This window comes from Anabas testudineus, chromosome 24 (assembly GCF_900324465.2).
Source record: "Anabas testudineus chromosome 24, fAnaTes1.2, whole genome shotgun sequence".
NCBI classification, from domain to species: Eukaryota; Metazoa; Chordata; class Actinopteri; order Anabantiformes; family Anabantidae; genus Anabas; species Anabas testudineus.
In genome coordinates, this window is record NC_046632.1 from 19,393,578 (window position 1) to 19,417,042 (window position 23,465).

Genomic DNA, 23,465 nt, shown 5'->3' on the forward strand with positions numbered 1-23,465 from the left:
CTGACTTTATCTCTTTGACACGTTTTTACTGTTGGTGGAAACGTTTTCTCTCATTTTTCCACCAACACCAACAAAAACGGGTTCAGTTCAAGTTTTTATTGTTCACAAACTTCGACAAAGACCAAACTGCTGCAGCAAATTCAAAAAGAGCAGATTCAGATTTAGATTGATTTAATTTATTTGAATGTAAAGTGTCAGGTTGGAGGTAAGTACTCATTTTAAGTAATGATAATATTACTGAAAGTCTGTCTCTGTTCTTTAAGATGAACACGGTGTATCACTGTCATTACTCCCTCATGAATCACCATGTTAACACACACCATCTCATTTTCAGGTGTGTTTCTTAAAAAGCTCCTCACCTGAACAAAGACTCGGAATCTTCTGTCACATATTTCATTTAGTTTTGTGTCTCGCAGCTCTGAGAAAAGCTTCACATCATTTCCTGTTTGATCTGCTGACAGCTCAGTTCAGCCAGAGTTCAGCGGATCCATCAAACCCTGTGACACCTGCTGTCTGTTCGGATCCTCTCTGGTTGATCAAAAGATAAAACAGCAAAGACACAAAACGTCCACAGAGATCTGCACAGTCTCCACAAAAAGACAGACGCCGTCACCAAGAGTCAGAAAGGACGGAGGGCTGGAGCCAGCACCCATCAGTGGGACTAACGTGGAAACGGCCGCAGCCTCCGACTCCGTTATTTCTTCCTAAAGTATCAGAGGAGAAAATGTTTCTGTCACAGTCTCCAGACTGATGAGGTGAGTGGAGGGAGCCTCTGACAGGTCAGCTGACAGAATAATTAGGAGGGGGACAGGTTGTTTCCACCTCCTCCTGAACAACTAGTCAATAAAAAGCCATTTCATCCTGGTTGCCATGACGCCTCTTCATGTAATGATGGACGTATTTTGTAAGAGAAGCAGCGTTTCAGGGATGAAATAATGTGAGCGACAGAAACGGCAGCAGTACGCAGCAACTTCTGATCATCATAAAAAATAAAGAAGAAAATAAACTTTATTTTAAAATAAAGTAGAAAAACCAGATGGCTTCTGTTAACAGGACCTTATGAGTCGTGACATTCGGTGAAAAGAACAAACTCGAAAATAAGTTAGACAGTAAAACTTCACACTTATTATCAGTAACGTACTCGACAACTGGACTGGAGTAGAATTCAAGGTACCTGATTCCTCCAAACAGGTCGTTGCCGGGTTGATCCTTAGCATCTTTCACTCCGCCTCCATGGTAACTGTTGCCATGGCTGCGGTTCCCTCAGGGACGTCAGTCGGTAACACACCTTTCCTCTGAGCTCGGAGTCCAAATCTCAGCGATGAGGGTCGCAGCCGAAGGACAGGAGCACAAGGTCAAAGGTCACAGGCACTCAGGCACTGACGTGTGTTCCGTCCTGAAATGAGCGGATCGCTGTTCGTGTTGGACCGGACCTGTGTTATCTGAGTCAGATGATGCTTTCCTCCACTTCTGTTTCCTGACTGGATTGAACCAGCAGTAGCTCGTCACTCTGAGTCCACTCTGACATTTACTGAGTTTATCTCCTGTCAGAGTCGACCGTGGAGGATTTCAGGGTCGGATGCATCAGAGCGAACGAACGCTGCCACTGAGCTCTGAAATCAGATGAGAGGGAACTGAAATGTCACGCTGAAGTGAGACTACTGTCAGACAGGACGAGGGAAACAAACGTCCTGTAAGAACCAGAGTTCCAAACATTTAGGACGACTGCTGCCGTGGAGATGAAAAGGTTTCTGCAGTGGACGTGCTTGAGACGCCAAACGAGCAGAAAGAGGCAGAATACAAACACAGAAACACACAAACATTTCAAGACTTTTAAATCAGAGGGTGTCGGTCGTGTGTTGGGGGCACCTGTCTAATAAAAGTGCAACAACGAACCAAACCAAGACTCTCGTCTTTATTCACGTTTGACAAGAGGTGCAAGATCATTTCCACGACTTCCTGCTCTCTGCTCTTTACAAATTATTAGAAAACTGTACCGTACAAAACCGAATCAAAAAAAGTCTCAATGAATGCGTCACATCAACTTTAAAACATGGATTTGGCAAAAACTCTTTTTTCTCTTTATAACAACACAACCTCAGAAACAGAAGGTCACATTTTAACACAAGTGTTCGTGCAGGAAGTTTCAGAAGAGCCTGAGGATGTCTGAGCAGGAGGGGTCCGGTTTGTTCTTCTAGTCTTCTCCTTATTATAACTATTCATGGAAAAACGATGATTCAACAAAGTGAATCATTTCATTTCAGATTTGAGTTTCAGTTTATTTGTGTGAAGCAGCAGCGACAGTTGGATTTTAATCCTGAAACATGACTCTGCAGTTTAGCTGCATCATCTAATGCATCACTGCAAAGCGAAATCAGCTGTTAGCAGTGAGCTGAAGTCAGATCACAGTGATAACAAAGGAAACAAGAACCATGAAGGTTCTCAGTCAAGTTCTGCAGCCTGATGTTGTTTCTCTCATTTCTGATTTGACTGAATGTTTCTACTGAGGTAACGAATCTGTGTTCAGGTTTCACGGAGACAAATATCAAACATGACATGAAACGAGGAAACTAAGTGGCTGTTGGTGATAAAACGATCAGTGAGCAACAGGCCGAGGTTTAAACAACAGCTGAGTTATTGCTCCGGTCTCCTGTTTGTCCACCAGATAAACCGTTCGGTCCAGAATCAGCCTTTTGCATAACGAAAGTGATCAGCACCAATAAAACAAGATGAGAAACACAAACCAGCAGAAATAACTAATAGAAGGCACTTCCAGAGCGCTCGTCCTCACTCACTAATCTGATCATGGAGCAGCAGCGTGTTCCTGCGCTGGAACGCCACAGTAAACATCTACAGAAATAAAAGAAATGAGCTGATGGAGGGAGTCGAGAAACAGGTCTGTCAGGAACCAGTAAGAGGACAGAAAAAGCATCAGGACAGCGGGACCCTGGAAGAGCTCATCAGACATGCTGTCATGTCAGTTTGCTCATGTTTAGTCCACCTGGAGGCGTCTCGTCAGCTTCTGGACGGCTGTGGAGAAAGTGCTGGAGAGGATCGAGGTGGTTCTGAATCCAGCCCGTCCCTCCTCTCAGACCTCCACCTCCTGCTGTGCCGCCTCTACAATGGTGGTCCTTGTCACTGTGATGTCGAAGCAGGTCTCCATCATGACACGAGACTTGCAGAGGTTGACGCAGTACTCCAGACCTGCCGTGGTCTGAGCCAGAGCCTCCAGGTACTCCTGGGACTCACGGTCCAGGTCCTGGTCCAGATCGACTGGAAACAGAACAGGAACAAAAGAGTTACTGTTGAAAACATTTCAGCAAGATAATAAAGACATCAGCACAGAGTGGATCAGCTGTTTGACAGATAATGAGTGAAAGAAGTCGACCAACAGGAAAAAACGAAATGTGTGAAATCAGTTCATATGAAGAAGTTGAGATGTTTTCTAGCTGAAGTGGAATCATTGACCAGTGTTTGACCTCCGTTAGTTCATATTTAGTTCAACTGTCTCTGTCCAAAGCCGCTGGACCAGCAGCTCCTGCTGACAGTGTAGTGAAGGACGTGCAGACTCCACAGGAAGAGACGTGGAGATTCAAAACATTTGTTTGACATAGAAATGATAAATCATCAGATCATGACGCCTGTGATACTAAACTCATACAGTATATTTACATGGAAACGTTTGTGTGTGTTGACAGTATATAAGGACTGATGCTGCACAGCATGCTGGGATATGCTGTTGGGGTGCAGAAGGAGATTTATGAGCTCTGACGCTGCGACCGTGAGACCTGACTCGTGGCTCAGAGATCGTCTTATTGATCTCAGGACACGTTTTCTGCTCTTTCGTCTGCTTTTTGCAGAGCTCGATGTTTCTAGTGAAAAGAGTCGGAGGCTTTTCTTCGAGGTGACCGGAGTCTGTCCCGCTAACAAGATGCAAATATAATCCAGTTTCCCCTCTGGACTTTTTGTCTTTTCTGTTTGCTCCAACAATCTCCTCTCCAAACAAACACCCTGGCTCTCGTGTCTGGAGAACCCCGAGCTGTTGTCTTTGTGTTCAGAGGATCCAGAAATAGAAACATAAAGGAGCGATTTGAACTGTCGAGGCTTCAGGCCGCTGGCAGCACTTTGCTGCAAACACTGTCCACTTTGAGTGTTTGGGGTCAGGAGCTGCTCTGTACTCGTTGGCCTTTTGTGCTTCATGAGGAAAGAAGGAGGCAGCGACTGGGGAGGAGTGTGAAACCCTGCAGAGAGAACTGGACCACACAGTCAGACAGTAGCAGCCTCACCTGCTGTATCAGAAGTATTCACAAAAAGAAAATCGAGCTACATCAGTTTAATTAGAGGATACTATGATGACACTGATGATCGAGTTAGTGAGTCTTTACAGCCGCAGCCTGAACTGTAGAGGAATCCGTGCTTCAGAGCCTAAAGTCATGAGATGTGTCCTGAAGAATGTCTCTAAATCACAGCCGCTGCCTTTAAGCAGGAGGAATGTTTCAAAGTTGTTGGGGTGGCTGGTTAGTGTAGTGGTAACATCACCACCTCCCATGTGGGAAATTCCAGCCGTGGCCTACCTTCAGTAGGGGTTCTTAGGCAAGACCTCCTTACGCTCACCCTGCCTACCTTTGTACCCTACTTGTAAGTCGCTTTGGATAAAAGCGTCTGCTAAATGTTTCACATCATTCCTTCTTAAGGACCAAACGATCCCTGTGTGATGGTGCTGTGGCCTGTACTCACACTCTCCGCTCCATTTATTTGGGTGGAGCATCAGCCGCAGCTTGGCCTCCTCCAGCTCCACCTTCAGCCTCTCGTGTTTGCTCTTCAGCTCTCTGATCTGCTGCTGCCGCTTCTCCAGCATCCTCAGCCTGGCGTTAAAGTAGAGGAGACCCTGAGGACCAAGCAAACACTGAGTCAAACCCCCACAAACCTGCTGCTGACTCCCAGAGTCTGAAGTGAGGAGGAACCCTGTGGAGCATCGAGTGGTTTATACGGAGGGGGAGGGAAATATAACAAGTGGAACGAGGAGCTGCTAACCTGCTCTGAGACTTCAATCTGTGTGCACTGCTGGATTTAATTAGGAGTCAGCAGGACAAACAGTGAGTGGAGGATTAAGGACAGCTGAGGGCCAACAACTGGCAGAGAGCTGGATCAGTGTTGGCCTCTCAGCTTCACTTAATTACAGGTGAAGAAAAGAACTCTGCTCTCTACAGAGTCGAGGCAGGTAAAGCTGCAGCAGCCACAGTTTACTGCTCCTGCTGCTGTGACCTCTGCTGACGGTTCTCATTGTTTTAATGTTCACTTCTATTCTATTCATTTCATTGAAGAGTTCCTTTACACAAGACACTTTACTGGGCAGAAAAGGAAAGGAAAGAGGCACAAAAACAAGCAAAAGACTCAAAACGACAGAAACACAATGATCAGACAACACGATCCCTCTCTTGGAACTTAACCTTATCACCCAGTGCATGTTGTGTAAGCTCTTATTCTGAAAATTCAGAAACTTGCGGCCATTTCCTAGCAGATAGAAAGTGAATTAACATGCAGCCTGTTGCAGATGGACACTTTCTGTGGGACACAGGATTCAAATGATTTATGTTTTTCTGCAGACTCACTGTAGCAGAGATGCTGCGTTAGCACAACCCGTCGAGCCACAATGGACACATTTAAGGCTGAAGACATAAATCGGAATTATCCACACAGGCTGAATAACGGGCTATTTAAGGAAGATAAAAGTGTTTGTTGGTCACTATGTTCCCAGGCTTAAAAGAAAACTCACCTTTTCAACATCATGGAACGGCTGCTGAGAGAAGACAGAAGCACAAAGAGAAGAGGAAAGGTTCACACTCTGTCTCTGACAGACGAACGACACATCGTCTTCCTCTAATTGAAAATAAATCGCAGCTCATTTCAGCTGAATTAATGTCTTCCCTTCCCTCGACACACTATTCACCGGTTGGCTGCTGAAGGTTAATGACCCGTTAACACAGAGAGAGGCAGTGGCCATAAAGACCAACCAGCCGAGGCCAACCTTCATTCATCACTGCATCCCTCCTCCAGCCATCACTCACATCTAAACCAATTAAGACTAAACTGTAATTGACTCAGTGATAAAGTCGGGTGCTTATAAAGCTGACCCCAGGCTGGTCTGAAGATAACTGAAAGCCCACGAGGTGGAGAAACTCCACTGCTCCATCACTTTCTTCAGCACCGTCTTAGCTCATTTATCATTATTTGAACCACGTGATGAATTCTATTTGTCATGCAGATGACACTCAGCTGTAGAAACTGAAACACCAAGTGATGTAAACTGTAAATGAGCCTGTTTGGCTCCAGCTGCTCAATTTACAATAACCTCGACAGCCTGATACCTGCGAGTGCTATTTGACCACCACCTAAAACTGGGGGGTTGTGAGATGGTTTGAGCAGCAGAGTTGGACACAACGCTGCTTTTAACGTTCTCATGAAACTCACCTCTGATTCTGTCACCACCTCCCTCTTCCTCTGCAGACACTCCACGTCATCGATCTCATAAACCTTTATCTCGAAAGGCTCCTTCAGGGTGCCCCCCAGGGGGGGCAGGTCCACCCACTGCCCTCCCATGTTCCTACCCAGAGAGGAGGTGTCAGGAAGGGGAGCTGGGATCAGCCTCCGCCGCTGGAACCCTGATGGATGGAAAATGACAGGTAATCAGATGCCAGTGAAGTAGCCGCTGGTTCCTGTTGGTGTAGAGTAGAATCCGTCCACAGTTCGTTCATCAGTTGGAGCTGCTGAGTGTTTTCTGTTGGTGACTGAATCACACGAAACTGAATGAAAATCACAGGCTGTGTGATCAAACTGGATCAAAACAGAAAATCTGGTTTGTCCAGAGGCAAACACATGTTCTATTTACCTTCAAGCTTCTTATTATGGGGGCAGGTACAAAGACAGCGCACACAGCTCATTATGGTTAATTAGGCTCACATTCTCATTGGTTTAGAGCTCCCAGTTAATCTGCTCTGATTCAACAACCGTTTGTGCTGGTTCTATGATTATCAGAGAGAGAAACCAAAAGCAACGATGTGCACCACAACAAAAAAAGCCATTACTGATTATTAAAAACATTTCAGGGTCTCTAAGTGGGGACTCAGAACCAGCGACAGATTGAGGAGGAGTGTGCGTGGGTGTTTATGCTTTGGAGTGCTGTGTAGTGGATGGGGAGGGAGGGTGTGTGGGTGATAATTGCAGTTGGATATGTACACCGGGAATTGCCACGGCCTCATGTAATATTCATGAGGCAGAAACAAGCCAAGATCCACAGACTGATGGCAGGAAGATCACGCGAGTGCTGATTCTGAATGCATCACGCTGCCTCACCTGTGCATCACTGCTACCATGAATCACAATCAGCTGCTGGAAGGCTGAATACACTACAATGTCGCCCCAGATAATGTGCACGGATGTAGATTTTTTACGATAATGCCGGGCTGAGAGAGAAACTTCTGCAGTGAAATATTGGGGAAGCGATCAGCCTTTGATGGATGTTCCCACAGCAATAACATCAGAACTCTTCAATGTGCTCAGCATTCATGAAATCATTGAACAGACGCTTTCATCCCATCATCACACACCCTGACGAATAAGAGCACCTATTGGAAAAAGCCATAAATATGGTAATTTTCTCCAGAACATTCAAGTTTTATGGCTCCTTCACTTTCAGAATCAATACATTGAGAAATAGTTGTTGAATGTCAAATCTTTGCTGTTAACTTTGATGCCATAAAACCTCATTTCAATAATAATTGGATAAATCATGCAGCTTTGCCTTTTTGAGTTTCCACTTTTATAGTTCACTACATGAGCTGTTGCTGCTCTGTTCATTCAGAAATTATGATGTTAGAATCCCCTGAAATTTCAACATTTATACTGTATAACTACAGAAAAGTGACGTGCACATGCTCCAGCACACTAATACAGTCCATACAGATGTTAGCTCTAGAATAAACTGTCTTAACCCCATGACCTTTCCTCTGTCTGAGCTGTACATGGTTGGACATGTTGCTGATCACTAATGACAAAGTGTACCAAACTGTGTTAGTGAGTTAAATTCATGTATGTACTGTTGTGGTATTCTCCCAGTTAGCAATGAAGATCACAGGCTCTGAGATGACAGGAAGAGAAGAGATATTGGTTCCAGTTTTTCCTGGGGAACATAGATCTTACTGTATGTGGAATTCAGTTTCTTAGAGCCAGGGTTTTTTAGTTAGTACTTTCTTACTTTTCATAACCTGTTGTTTCCTGCAGTGTTGTTACACACTCTGCATGTCAAGAATGATTAATAGTAATAATACTGTAGTAGAGAAGAGATTTTACAAAAGATGGGCTGACCACAAAGTTCACGCTTTTGTTTTGTAGAGGATTTCATGCTCTCACCATTTCCTCTCTTCTTGGGTGATTTAGACACTCTGCTTTTATTGGATGAGGACACTCCACTCTCACTCATGGAGTCGTGTGCTGAAGAGGTGCTGCCAGTGGTCTCGCTGTCTCGGATCATACTCTCATAGCCGCTGCTGCCCCCGCTGTGATAAAACAGGGCTGTCCGGCCCATGGCGGGGGGCAGCTCCCCACTGAGGATGCTGCTGTTGTCACTGCCGTGCCCGCTGCTGTAGCGCTGCGGCCTCCGAGGTGCTGTGATCTTGCTGTAAGGTGAAGGTAGTGGTGTGCTGATTGGCGAACCGCTGATACTACTGGTCCCACTGTCAGTACCATCATTTCGCATTGGTGCAGGTCCCCTGCTGAATTGTTTTCTTGGACTCCCAGCTGCGAGTTCACTAACCCGACTGTTTGCTGCCCTGCTGATAGCCTGCTTTGTGCCCATGATGGTGCCTCTTACAGTCTTGACTCCTGTCCCAAAGCGAGCAGGAACCTTCCCAGTTGGAGGTAGGCTAGGGTTGCACACAGTAGCATTATCAGAAGGTTTTAGGGAAGAACTCAGGCTCTTGGAACTGCTGGTAGACAGTGTCCGAACCTTCAGCCCACCGGGAACTGCTGTTCGTGAGCTGCTGCTGCCTCGGACCTGCCCCAGTTTGCTTGCAGTTGTAAAGCCACCAGGAACAACTTGCGAGGAAGAAGCAGATGTTGAGGCTGGAACCCCAAGTCTTGGCACAGATCTGCTGCATCTACTGTTACCTCCTAAAGCAGCGCCACTGTTGTGCCTGAAAAGTTCAGGCTTGTACCCAGCTAAGGTTTGACTGTCACATCTCTCCAAAGACATCAGACTTCCAAAGTACTTGGGAGAATCTGCTTTGGCTCCTCGTGTCTTTAGGCTTGAAGATGTCCTAGCAGAGCAGTGTTCAGTTTTTAAACTAGATGTCCTGTGACTGAATGAATCTGCTCGATGCCTGATGTTGAATTCGTCCTCTGAGGTTGACATTTTAGTGGATGGGGACTTTTCAACATCACTGCTTATTCTTAAGGCACTGGGGGATAGCACAGTCCTTGGTTTTTGCTCTTGGCTTGGCTGTTTAATAGGTGGAGTGGGAGGAGAGATGTTTCCAGATGCAGACATAAAGGCCATGCTGCTTTTCTGGCCAACTGACTTTTTTCCCAAAGATGCAAACCTCTGGGTTGCTGAAGTGCCTTCGTGACCCCATTTTGAGTCAGGACTCTCGGGGATAGACACTGTTCCTAGAGTTGTTGCTCCTCGGGTGAGTCGGGGCAGCTTGAGAAGAGTATCTCCTCTCCTGCTGCTGGACTTCTCACAACCATCCACGACCCTGTGAGCTGAAGATGACATTTGTGCCTTTGGTGGTCGAGGTACACTGTTACTGTTGCCTCCTGGCCTCTTAGGGGAAACACTGTTCATGCCATGTCTTGGTGGCTTATCCTCTATGGAATCAAAGTCACTGCTTCCCTGAAGAAACAAGTCATCTTGTCTGTCGTCTTGTCTGCTGTAGCCCACAGCTGCAGATGAGGTAGGCTTTGTTTTCCTGGTAAGACTGGGATGGGTGATGTGGTGGGGGGTCTGTGCAAACACTGAAGTGTTCAGAGTATTGGCTTTCACCTTCACAGAGCTTTTTAGAGAAGATTTGTGTGAGTCAGGGAAGGGAGGGCACTTGGTAAAAGAAAGTTTATTTGGAGTCGTGGGGTCACTGTCCAGCTCTGGAAAACAGACACCACTGTCATTCAGGGAGCTTTTGATGCCATGCTGCAACACTGGCTGTTTATGAAACGTACTTGGCAAGGTCAGTGTTGGCGCATTCTCCTTTGCCACATTTTTGTCCCTCAGGTGAAGCCTGCTTGTTGGAGTTTTTGTTCTTTCACTTTCTGAAATCAGCACTCCAGAGCCAGCAGAGGGCTGCTTGTTGCTACGTTGCCACATCTCCTGGTTAACATCTGTCCCAGGTCCCACAGCTCCTTGTTGAGATGTGTAAGCATCATACTCATCGTTAATACTGCTGATGATGCTTACTGGATGAGAGCCAGAGGTGAAGGCCTGCAGAGCACTGGCACCATGGAAGCTGAGGAGGTCAGTGGGGCGGCCATTGTCAGGGACAAGACCATGTGGAAGCTCTTCTATAACAGTAAACACAAGCTCATCTTCTCCGTTCAGCTCAACAGGCTGCTGCAATGTAACCGTAGTTCTCAGAAAATCCCTGTTAAAGCATCGTCCCAACAGAGATGCTCGAAGATTGTTGAACTCCACAGGGCCTCTGTCAGTATAAGAGACCCTTTCCATGGCAGGTGACGCCAGTGCTTGGCTTTGCTTTAGTGATTGATGACTGATACCCACTGGGGGAGTCCTACAAACAACCTCTTCAGGCTGAGATACTGCCCTGGATATCCTGGGTATGGAGGGTGAAGCTGATGGCTTGGGTGCACCTCCTTTGAGGTAGACCTTCTCTCGAACCACAGGCTCTAAGTCCTGGGACAAATTCCCACCTGGCTTTATTACACATGGTGGAAAGAGGGTGGCTGAAAGTTTCTCCCCATCTGCACTTGTCCGTTTGGAATTGTTTATGACGTCACCAGCTGAAGAGGATTTCAATTGTTCATCTGATTTTTTTGCATATGTGCTTGGTGTGCTTTCTAAGAAAATTTGGGAGGTGTCTCTATCAGATTTAGGTGGACTCTCTGTAGGTTTAGTAGCTCCAGTTTGAGTCCTGAGTGTTGCCTGTGCTGCTTTTCCCTCTGTAATGAATGTAGTTGGGCCTTCACTGCCATCAATGCAGTCGAGTCTCTCCTGCAGCTCTGCAAACGTATTACACTTGAAATGATCACCATCAGACCTAGGTGCATCCTTGACTCGCTTTTTGTTCAGGGAAGGGATGATGGGAACAAAGGATGGTGGTCCCTCATTGTCGCTCAGTTCTCGGTCCGAGATGGCTGTCCCTCCTGGCCCAACATAGATGACTGTGTCGCAGGATTGTTCGCTGCTCGACGAATAGTCTGGATCACTGGAGAGCAGCAAGGGTGTGTCTGGGTCAAGGGCCACAGTGCGACGGTGGAAGGATCGAAGATGAGGAGGTTGACAGGATGGGCCATCCTCACAGGAACTCTCCCCTCCGGATGAGCTGGAGGCATACTGCAGATGAATCAAAAATAAGAAACCAGATACCAACTAGAGCAATCAACCTAAAGGCAATACAGCATGTCAATGTACCAAATGAGAGTGAAAGTCATCTCACCTGCAGAGACATGGATATTGGTTTTCTGTTATATCAAGGTAGAGACAGAACGCCACTGAATAACGACCGTACAACTTTGACGTGATTGTAGAAATTTAACTAGAATATTTTTTAATCAGTGAAAACCCCCAGAACTGGAGCTCAACAAAGAAAACTCTTAATATAGTTTTGATTCACACCTAAAGTTATTTTTCAGCATATTTTTTTCAGCTTAGTCTGGATTTAATAAATTTATTTCTTTAAGATCAATGCACACATTCAACTTCTTGAAGTAAAATTTTATTTTCTTTCAAATAGTGTGAATTTCCATGTGATAGCTTGGTTTTCTTCCTTCCTTTTTTTTCTCATGATTAAAAAAAAGCTCATTTAGTATTCTACAAACTATATTAATTATTCAGAATCAAATATAGCTATCTGTTGATTTACATTTTTTATTCATTATTTTGTTTTTGTATAAAGCATTAACGATGAACATTTTAATTGTCTATTAGTGAACAAGCTCCGTCCGAAACCATTCATGTAAACACTGTTGGGACTTAATTACCACAAAAATATACAGGGACTGTAAATTATATAAAAATCCATTAAGTTCCTGATCTACTGTGGTCATATTGCAATTAACTGGCAAATATAAAATATAAAATAAAACAGATTTATTTCAGCCAATAAATATCCACAAACCAATATTTGGTCATCCTGTAACGGATGCTCAACCACACTCTTCTGGAGAAATAAATAAAAATAAAGAAATAAAGGCTGAATAAAACATGAAGTACCTTAGACTTCTTCTTCTTCATGCGGTGGATGCGGGAGGCCAGTTGCACTGTGGTCAGCGTCTCCATGTAGTTTGCTGGGGAGTCAGAGATGTGGGCGATCATGGTGGTTCGACAGTTGATGTTGCCCAGGGATTCACTGAGCAGCATGGTGAGCTTGCTGTCCCTGAATAATACATCAAGAAACCTCTTGTTAGTCAAAAAAGAGGGAGAGCAGCGCAAAGGCACCACAGGCATGAGAAACCCCAATGGGATCCCAGAACCCATTCATTGCACTACGCAACAGTTTGACACAGACAGGCAGGAAGGATTTCACATTAATGAAGCCCACTTTGAAGTGCACGCCACATCTGATCTGTAGCGAGAAATGGAGCAACATGTTAAAGAAAATGTGCCGAGAAAAAGACCCAGAGCACAGCTTTAATCACCTTCTACTTAATTTAAATATGACAATTCGAGCTTTTTCTAGTTTCTTTAATTGGACAAAGCCTTTTTCTAACCACCAATGAGTTCACAACATGGGGCTTTTCCTGCCTTTTGTGGTAGGAATAATTTCCTTACGAATATTATTCCATTAAACTGTTTTATGAATTTAAATAAATGCACAGAGATTATAGTAAAAAAAAGATTCTGGAAGGAAATAACGGGAACAACTGGAGTTTCTGAGTTGGAGCCTTAACAAACACAATGAAGCACAGCCAACCTCTGTCCAGTCTCTACAGCGGCTTGTTGTGATGACTAAGCACAAAACCCTTTGTTCAGTTTTCTGGTTGCTTGTTGTTTGTCGTTTTACTGCAAAAATGAAAACTGTGCCAGAGTTCACATGAAAACTAATGATGACAGGGATCTATATGCATAAAGATTCAACAAAGTGAGGCCCTGGGTCAATGCATAGAAACCAAACACCGTAAACCGAGGCCTAGGAATAAAAACGGAGCTAAACAAACACCCAGAGGACTGAATGAACGCGTCACTTACCGTTACACAGGGATTTCTTCAGCAATAACATTAAAAATACATTGAATTCTGTCTTCCTGGTTTATACACCTTCTCCCTCCGCCTCCTCGTCCTCACAGGGATCTTTGGTCCATCTGTTGTATCGGCACTGTGACCTTTGACCCCTGTTGGGTTCATTAAAATGCCCAGAGTGTGAGGTCCTCCTACCTGTAGGGAATGTGTTTGGCCCCGTTGGCGAGAGCGAGGATGACGTTTCCCAGCGCAGACAGAGACAGACACTGACCTCCACCTCCCTCTCTGGTCCTGCTGATGTCTGTTTCACAGCTCCCCAAATCCAGGAGGTGGAGACGACTCCGACCAGAAACTGAGACACAGAGATGGGACGTTTATAATGTTAATAGGTCGTCGGTGCTGAGATGGTTAGCTTCAAAGATTGGTCAATAAATTGATCTGGTTATAGACAGGAGTGTAATGAAGGTCTAGTTTAATTAATTAATAATAATTAATAATAACAATTTAATAATTGATTGGTTTCCAAAGTCATCAATTAAAAATGCTGAGTTTTAAAACGTCTATCTCCTTTTGACAGAAACCAAGTTGAACCTGTTACAAACAGTACAGAAATCTCTCCTGTAGTTGTTAAATGTTAAATGTCTGCCTCATTAAATGTGAAAAACTCTCTATGGACTCTGTATGAGAGCTGGAGACTTAAGCTGAAAATCCCATTTAGTGATTCTGCTCGGGGGATTAAGTGGTTTCTCTGAGTAAACGGTGTCACTGCAGGAGCAAAGAACTAATCATACAACAAATAATAACAGCTCTGACAGACAAAACAAGACCAGGAAACCCCAAGAGTCAGTCTGAATCAAATGTCCGAGGGCTAGTTAACCCTCAATCAAGGTAAAAAGTCCCTAAAGGGTTGAGTCCAAAACAAAGACAAACACGTCACATATCAAGTCTGACTTTAAGGCACCAGAGTCCCAGTGAGCCTGACTTGACCAGTTTATCTGAGAAGACACTTTAAAGACAAGCTTGAAGTCTGAGTCAAGACCAAACAGTCCAAAGTCTAGATTCATGTCCGGTCTGAGAGACACAAGTCAAGACAGAATTCACAAAGCAAGACCCGAGCTTCAACTTAAAAGGTCCAAATTAAAGTTCCTGTGTAAGACGACAAACCGAGGTCACAGGTCAAAGGACTGAGGTCGGTATCTCGTGTTAAAGTTAAATTCTTAAATAATCAGGCACGTTAGTCACCATGAGACATCTCGTTTTCCATGATGTCTCTGACCAGCTCACATAAATATTCAGATAAAGATCAGCGTCCGTCTGATCTCTCTCCGCTCATTTTAATTGCTTGTTCATTTCATTAAGTCAGAGAAATGATGGTTTGGACGTTCAGCAGACCACATCAGCAAGATTTAGAAACTGCCGAGAGAGAGTAAGGGTACAGTTTTATACCCGCCGGTCTATAAACAGGACACGGCACTTTCAGGCCTCATTAGCCAAGCAGATTTATTCCAGTCATGGACGGAGCAGGAACTAATAACTGTGCTGTCACAGGTAGACGTGGGTGGAGGTGGTGTTAGCATAGCCTCTCTGCTTGATAATGTTCTTATTGGAAACGAGTGCAGCTCCACATGAAGCTAATTAGCATCTACATTTTTGGAAATGAACACTGATGCGCGAGGGGTCGGGGTCTCTAACCTGCTGCTTCTTCATTAAATTTATGTTGAACCAGAGTTAAATCTGCTTTCCAGACACAAACACACACTGACTTGCTGCCTTGTTGCTCTTGTCCACTCTCTCCTGGTAGAGGTGCAAGGTGAACAAGAAGTGCGAGTTCCTCCGAGCCTCCTGGTCATTTGGCGCCCGCCTGCTCCTCCTAGCTGCCAGAGCAGCATCCAAAAAAACCGCAGCTCGTTCGGCACTGGTCGCCCGAAGCTCCGTCTGGTTCTGTAGCTGATGGGTAACAGACAGAGAAAGAAATGTGGGGAAGCTCGGTGCAGAAAAAGCAGCAACATAGGAGCAGGAGAGACATGGAGACGCTTTACAACATTTTAATCTGCAGGATCTTCACCAGATAAAACAAACACAATATGTTGATGTGTATGTAAATGCTGTAACATGAGGGTGTAGCCAGCCACACTGCACTGTGCTAACGGCCATGTTTTAGGCTGCACACTGCTGTGGGTTTTCACTCCACCTCAGCCGCATTTCACTGCTCATAACAATGAAAAGTGAAAACTACTTGGACAGTTCAGCGAGGAATTCTGGATTCAGACACTGATCTGACAAACTCTGGTGCTGATTTTCATGATTAAAGCTAAACGTAGACCACAGTCGGTTTCTGAGCTAGGAGTGTGTGTTTCCGTTGTCCACACACCCGTATCAAATCATTTAGAATTTATGAAGATGTCTCATCATTTACCTCAGAGATAAACTGAGACAATGATAACAGCTAAAACACAACAGAAAGACCTGCAGCAAGAGAGAAGAAGGTGGAGAAAGAAATAGAAAATTAAAGTGAGAGATAAAACTGGCAGAGCGAAGGAACCCGGGGGAGATAAGACTGACTGAATGAGAATAAAAGGAAAAGGCGAGGACTAATTGGACAGTTGTGGACAGAAATGAAGTCCCCAGGGTGAGGAGGAGGTCAGAGAGGAGGTGAAGGTAAGGAGACAAGGAGAGGACAGAAAGAGATTTGTAAAGAGTGAACTTGTTAAAGTGAAAAAGGTGTCATCACCTGGTTTACAGTTCTAGAAACTAAAAAGTTGAGGAGCTTAAACGTAAACTCTGGTTTTATGAATCTACTAAACTGCTGTTTTAATGCTGCTTAAAGTTCTTAGTTTCTGGCTGAGTTATTCATCAAGCATCATTATTCAGCTGCAGTAAACACGCACGCAGGTGATTCTATCGTCTTTATAGGGTTGTCCAATCAGGTGCTTTAATTTGAAAATATAATCTGTGTACTGCTGCTTCCTATTCTGATGATAAGGTGAAGAAAGACAAAAGGAGGAGACTCTTTCCTCAGTCTACCTGGGATCCACAGAGGGGGTCTTCTCTCAGGGACACCGCGGGGCCCGGGGCCTCCTGGTGGCCCCCAGAGGAGCAGGCGAGTTCAGCCAGGAGGTCGGTGAGCGTCTCCTCGCGGCCGGAGATCTCCACAGCGGACACTCTGACAGAGAAGCGAGCTCCAGCCTTTTCCTTCCGCTCCTCGATCACCTTAAAGAGCCAGGAGATGGCGGTCGGGGCCACACCCAGACTCTGCGTGGAGCACTCTTGACCAATCATGGTGTAGGTCTTACCTGAGGAGGGCGGAGTCAAAGCAACAATGACGTGGCTTGTTCAAAAGGAAAATAAAACACAGTGTGTGCAGGTGAGGACGTACCGAGGTTAGCGTGCCCGAAACAGAAGATGCAGCCGTCTGCTCCATTGACCACCGACTGGATGACCTCCGCCACCGTCCCTGAACACACCTCAGCCTATCAGGGCAGAGATCCACTTTGAATCAACCAATCATGTTGCAGCATCACACAGCCAACGTGGATGTATGGTACACATGCTGTACATTCTTTGGGTTATGATTCTTTACTATAAGAGGACAAACATTTCATCACACTCAGAGTCCCGTGTTGAATTTAGACTCCACCCACAGATTTCAGTTCCTCAGGTGTCAGCACAGCACCTGTATGTACAACTGGAGGGAAGGTCCAGTGTATTGTATTAATTTAACACGCTGACACTGTATGGCTTTTTGTGAATGAAATAAGGAAGGAAGGAGTGTGGAGCTATAAAAACCTGAAAAGGTTCCTATCAGACTGATGCTCGGTACGATTGCTGTGAGACAGTACAGTCGTGGACTAATACATCAGGTGTGTTACTTGTTAAGATGCAGCGGTTTAGGTTACGTCACACTAAGTGTATAGCATCAGATAAAACATCGGAAATTTGAAACAGTTAAAAAAGGAGAAACTCTGTGAAGGCTGCAGGAGTCTGTTTCACTTTCCTCAGTGTGTCTTTATGATTCTGCCCGTTTCCATCCTCACATCATGAGGTTCAGGTTGTGGGCACAGTTTTCAGACTCGCTCTGGTCTCACCTGTGAGGCATCTTGGGAGAAGACGGCGTCAAAGGTAAAGGTCTTTGGTGCTGAGGCTGTGGACCGTCTCTGAGCGGCAGAGGAGTGTCCACCGGCTGAGCTCTCGCACAGAGTGAGCTGCTTCTTCCTGCAGTCGACCTTGAGGAAGGACATGGACTCTGAGGACTCGCCGCTGGGAACCGAACCGATCCGGACCATCACTCTGACCTGGAGACAGACAGGAAGTCCACAATCACACGTTCAGAGAGGAAAAGCCAAAGATGAACACACCAAGGATTCAAAGACTATATCGTTTGTAGATTTACTCGATACTCCACCGTCCACTTCTCATCGTGGCCTCTTGCTACCACTGGCTGGGACTCAATCACAGATCCTCTCAGCTCATAACAAGACTGATAACAAATGTTCCTGCCTCTTATCATGAACCACAAAGTGTCTTCAGACCATTCAGACGTCCCTCTGTACAGGGATTCTAACTAGCTTGACGTGCAGCAGTGTGTGTCTCGGTACAGACCAGTGTGTTGGGACTGTGTGTGACTCGCTGATCAGTTTTTATTGGTCTGTCGCAGAGCTGCTGAGTCGGTGCTTCGCGGCAGTGACGAGGTCAACTTTAAAGCCAATAACAATCTAAAGCGCAGCACTTTTTAAACGATGTGTTGCTGCGAGCCAGCAGAGCGAATCCTCACTGCAGCAGCAGACAGGAAGCAGCTGATCTCAGTCTCTCACACTCCAACACACTGTCCAAACTCTCCAAACGGGGAGTTTCTCATCAACTTGATTCTATTCATGATCTGGAGTTTTTCAAAGCGAGTGTATTTACAGGCTCATCAAACCCTCTGCTGCCTCTGGTTCTGCTCTCTCGCCCACACACAGAGCTGCCAGAGTCCACAGTGAAAAGACTCATTTTAATGCATGAACCTCAGAAACAGCTTCTTGTTAACTGCTGTTTGTTCAGAGCTCTGAGATTAATATGAGGAGAAAGGTTGATTAGAGTTCACAACGAGCTGCTAAACAAGTTCTTCCCCTGATTTAAACCAGTTTTCGTTCCTCTTCAGTTTAATGAAGATTAATAATTTACACTTGACAGTTCACTAGTCAGTAAATTAAGACTGTGTTTGCCCATTTGGACACACTGGCCATCTGCTTGCCAGAGCTTCTATAAGGCATCAGAGGATTCAATGAGTGAAAAGTTTCTTCTTAGAAAAACGCTGTTGACGAGTTACTGGATCACGTCGACTCATTTTTTAGCCATTAAATCACAAAAGCACTGAGAAAAAAGTAAGACATTAAGAACGAAAGGAAGAAGAACGGGAACAAATGAAACGTGTGAAGCAAAAGGAAGAAAGAGAAAAGCTAAATCAGAAAGAAATGTAGAAGTAGAAGAACAGAATGAAAGATGTATGAAGAAAGAAAAACGACTGGAAAGAACAAACTTTGCAGAAAACTCGTAAAGAAAAACACTGACTTCCTGTAAACTGGATCTGAAAAACTCTAAAACATCAACAGGACTCTGTAAAACGTCTGGGGTCAGTCCATCCCTCAGTTTATGAGCCGGTCACTGGGGAACGTTTCTCTGCTGTAACTACAACATGCTTCACACTTTATGACCGAGCAGCAGCGATAAAACAGGAGGAGGCGGAGGAGGAGATCCCACTGTCTTCTCTGTCCCCGTTTTAAACACTAACTGGTCTCACTGGTTCACTAAAAGCTGCCCAGTGGAACACTGTGGGTCACCGACTCACACGTCACACCACGTTGTGTGTGGTGATAGTTCAGCACAGGATCAGCCAGCTGAGGTGGAGCAGGGCCGACTAACCCACACCTACTGCTCCTGGTAAAGACCATTTAATAGGCTGATAAAACCACAAGTACAAAGAACATCTTACTACTCAGCATCAGCATCAGCAAAGAGGACCCACCCTGCTAAAGGAGGATCAGACAAACTGGATCTCCTGAGTAGGCATGGAGTTCCTGACCCGGAACTGGGACCAGTTATTGAGTGTGATTCTAATGATGGACGATGTGATGAGCTGCTGCGGCTCTGATCTGATACAAAACTGCAGAGCAGCAGAAGTCTCTGTGATCAGTATTCAGGAGGTCTGAGCTGCAGCAGAGCTCATCCAGTCTCATTAAAATGCTGCTTTATTTTCTCCTTCCTCAGCACCGTGGCTCATTAACCCTTTTTGCAGCTGCAGAGGTCCCGATGTCTGATTAGGAGGAAAAAGTCTAAACGTCGACTTCTGCAGATGCTGGTGGGATCAGAGACTGGACTCTGATGAGAGTCCAGAACCTTTCATACGTGTTTATTAGCAGCTACAGACGGAGGAGGTGTAGGAGACATTTATCATGAGACATTTTCTACAGATGTTTCGAATCCTCTTGTTGTATTTGACAAATTCATCAACTGTTTTAGAAGCAGTTCAAAGAGAGAAGCTCAGACACAGTGATAGACGTGAGATGATCAATGTGAATCCAGCTGATCAGACAGAGAATGATCAGCTGATCACCATCTGGTTCCAGACCTCCAAACAGGGATGTCACCATCCTACAGGCTCAGACGACGACCTGCTCTGAGCTGACAGTCGAGCGTCTAATAAGTGAAGTCATTAGTCAACTCAGCCAGCACCAGTCCTGACGGACCTGAGAGGAAACAGGTGGATGGGCTAAAATCCTGTTAGCGCCCCCTACAGGCTGCAGAGGTCACTACAAACATCCTCATGTTTGGCTATGAACAGGGTCAGGGTCCATCCTCTGGAGAGCAGGACGTCTACTGAAGATGAATTTCAGTGAATTTCAGAATTTGTTTTGTGTAAATGGACGTTTTCACCCATCAGTGTTAAAGGAGAAAGGTCAGAGGTCAGAGGGTCATCACAGCTTATTCACATTAAATTAAAAACAAAACAGTTACTGTGACTATTAGACCCAAAACTGAAGTCAGGAACTAAACCAGTAGCTTTAAGTCCATTCAGTGTGTGTGTGTGTCCATCGCTGCTACAGACGTGTGAAGACGATGATGATGACGCTCACTCTTTTGTAGAAAAGGATGAAAACACCCCCGACCTCGGCTCTCTCATTTGAACTATTCAGGAAGCAGCAGACTCATTCAAAAATGTGACATCATACCTTCCCCATTCCCGGTGAATCCTTGACCTTGGACCCAGCCCGAAGGAGGCATGGTGGAACCGCAGGCGGGGAGAGCTGCAGGGCCCCGCCGAAGCCCCCGATGTACACCGACACCCCGGGGGCCTCCTCGCCAGGTGAGGAGGGGGGCCCGGGCTGGGACTTCTTCCGGCGAGACACACTGAGCTTCTGAGCGGCCCTGAAGAGAAAACACACGAGAGACACAGAGGTTCATTCAGAATTCAGCACCGTCACACAGAACCACTGCTGTGTGGACCCGGAAAACTATTTAGATCTCTAGAGCTCTAAAATGCTCTGTCTGTGTCTCAGAGAAGCCACATGGAAAGGATTAAAACCATCTCTGCGACCTGTGTCGGAGGAAGCAGCATTGTCTGATGCAGTCTGTTCTACACTGAGCTCCAGTTCTGCCAAGGTTCCACCTGTTCCTTACACCGTCGGACTCCACAGTCCAGATAAGAAGAGCGGAGCTGATGATGTCAGGCCAATCACGCTGCCTGCTGGGCCTCAGGTGACGCTTGTTTGGACTGTGATGTGAATTCCTGCAGTGGGGTTGGTTTCTTCACACCAGCACACAGCTGCAGCGTAAAGCCTTCACTGAAACGATGGGCGTCAACGGATTTAACAGAATATACAACCTATATATAACCTCAGAGTCTCCCTGCACTCCTCCTCAACCTCCTCTTCATCCTTCTATCCTCCTCGCTGAGTCCAATCAGAGAACAGAGCGTGTAATTACAGCCGGCACGAAGGACAGGAGGGTACAGCCTGAGGGAATACAGCGAGTGTGTAACGGTGCGTTTAACAAACACTCACACTTGCTGTGCTGATTTAGGAGACAGAGCCTCCTTTCCTCTGTGGTCCTCACCACTCCATTCCTTTAGAACAGTGTGGACAGTGTGTGTAGGTACACCTCTATCTTGATTTACTGTGAACACTAGCTGTGCAATGCAAACGAGCAGGAAGTCGTTCATTTGTTGTCAGTCACTTTGCTCCATGGGAAAGTGACAAGTCAAACTGAGCAGTTATTCAGCAAAGACTGAGGAAGAAAGTGTGGTTACTATTTCACAGAGAGCAGATTTACTCTAAGTTATTTAAATCCTTGATTCATTACTGATGAATTATTGATATAGTGGCTCCCAGTCTGTCCTCTATTAACTCATCATCGTCTAATATGATGACATGTTCCCGTGCAGCGGTGAAGTGGCTGGAGCCTTATGTCACTGTTACCACCTCCCTGCAAAAACACAAAACAGTGTGATGTCACTGTAGTTAGTTTTAGGAGACACAGTTGAACTCTGTGACTCCTACTTATTCACTAACGTCATTATCAGGTCGCTAACTACTCACATTCTAAGACATCGAAACGCAGGTCCAATGAGAAATGAAGGTGGGTGCACGTCTAAAATGACCAGTTATATAATGTTACTGCAAAATATTCATCAGTGTCAGAGGCTGAACCTGGAAACTGAAACCCCAGAATGCAACGCCCATAGACCAGGACGAGACCTGCTGCTTGAGTGTGTGAAGGTACAATTCAATTTGAATCACTGATCCAGTTTTATGGGTAAATCATCTTCAACAAGCTCTGTGTTCAGAAACACCCTTAAATGTGAAGCCTGTTGGAAGCTGACAAGTACCTGTCAAAATAAAAGACCTGATACTCACAGTTCTTTCCAATCCATTATCTGCTCCGAGAGGAACCAGGTCTAAACGAGTTCTTGTCCTCGTTCGTCATTGTAAGAAACCAGAATTATTCCAACAAGGATAAAAACATCTCTGAAGGAGGGAAATCTTACAGATAACTTTGTGGCTCGGTGGAGACAGGAAGTAGTAAAAAGTGGTTTTGATGGTGAAACATGGCGCAAGAAAATCAGCACGAGGAGCCAGCAGTGATTTCAGGATAAAATGAGTCCGAGATGAACTGTTATCCAGAAAACAGCGCTTCAGAGTTTCAGATCAGTCACAAGTATCAAAGGCTCCATCACCATCTGATGTAGTCAGTTGTTCCTTGAGAGATTAGGACGGCGAGCCGTGTTTTCTTGCCACAGGGGATTCAAGTTGATTCCAAACCTACAAGGATCTTTCTGGACCGTCTTGGTTCAGCTCAGCTTCTCTTAACAAACATAAAGAGTTTCCAATCACAGCTTCTTACGGCCTGAACGTCTGTTTCTCTTTCAGCTTCATTCTCACCAAAAACCTCAGACACAGGTTTTCTACGACTAGTCTCCAATTAGAAGTCCAACATGTCAAAGTAAGCTTTATTATCAGTGGCCATGGTCTGTATCAGCACCTTCTTACCTTCTGCAGTCCTTCCTACCGTGTCTCACGACTCAAGCCGTTCTCACCTGTCACAGTTACTCACATGTTCCGTTCTATCCTCTTTTCTGAGTAGTTACAAATACTTTGAAGGAAAATCTGTGATTCTCAATACTTTTATTTACTTTTTGTCCGAATGTAAACGAGTCTCGTCCTCAGTAAGGTGGTTACTTTCTCACCATGCTGTGAATAATCCAACAGGTTTCACTCAGTTCAACAGTCTGTTAACTCTCCATTTGTTCCGTGTCCTCGTGTTTAATCTCTGAGCAGAGTTGGTCCTAGCGCCTGGAAGTTTCCACAGAAACACAAGTGGAGTTTGTGTTGGAAAGGATTCATGAAAAACGACGCCGTGCAGAGGTTTGTAGAGATTTAGTTTTTGGTTTGTCTTTACCAGTCCATCAGGCAGCATCCTAAACCAGGCAAAGTGCTGCACCAAAGCTGACATCCAGACCGCTCCTGTTTTACTTCATCCTCAGTCGTCCTTGTCATTACTGAACCATCTTTTCCTGTAATTTGAC

At 45.3% G+C, this 23,465-nt stretch overlaps 1 protein-coding gene across 4 annotated transcripts in view; it reads right to left on the minus strand.

Moving 5' to 3' along the window:
* Positions 1–1,039: 1,039 nt before the first annotated feature.
* The window catches only part of LOC113149209 (kinesin-like protein KIF26A), a 45,708-nt gene continuing 23,282 nt past the window's right edge, over positions 1,040–23,465 (minus strand). For 3 of the 4 annotated variants that reach the window (XM_026341137.1, XM_026341139.1, XM_026341140.1), the window contains 12 exons: positions 20,614–20,809; positions 17,491–17,697; positions 16,782–16,875; positions 16,430–16,698; positions 15,169–15,352; positions 13,601–13,757; positions 12,440–12,602; positions 8,410–11,560; positions 6,472–6,662; positions 5,777–5,800; positions 4,738–4,888; positions 1,040–3,273 (listed from right to left, as the gene is read on the minus strand). In XM_026341137.1, coding sequence (XP_026196922.1) covers positions 3,089–3,273; positions 4,738–4,888; positions 5,777–5,800; positions 6,472–6,662; positions 8,410–11,560; positions 12,440–12,602; positions 13,601–13,757; positions 15,169–15,352; positions 16,430–16,698; positions 16,782–16,875; positions 17,491–17,697; positions 20,614–20,809 — 4,972 coding nt within the window. In that variant the 3' untranslated portion in view covers positions 1,040–3,088. The remainder of the gene's footprint in view (positions 3,274–4,737; positions 4,889–5,776; positions 5,801–6,471; positions 6,663–8,409; positions 11,561–12,439; positions 12,603–13,600; positions 13,758–15,168; positions 15,353–16,429; positions 16,699–16,781; positions 16,876–17,490; positions 17,698–20,613; positions 20,810–23,465) is intronic. The other variant, XM_026341138.1, reaches the window with a different exon arrangement.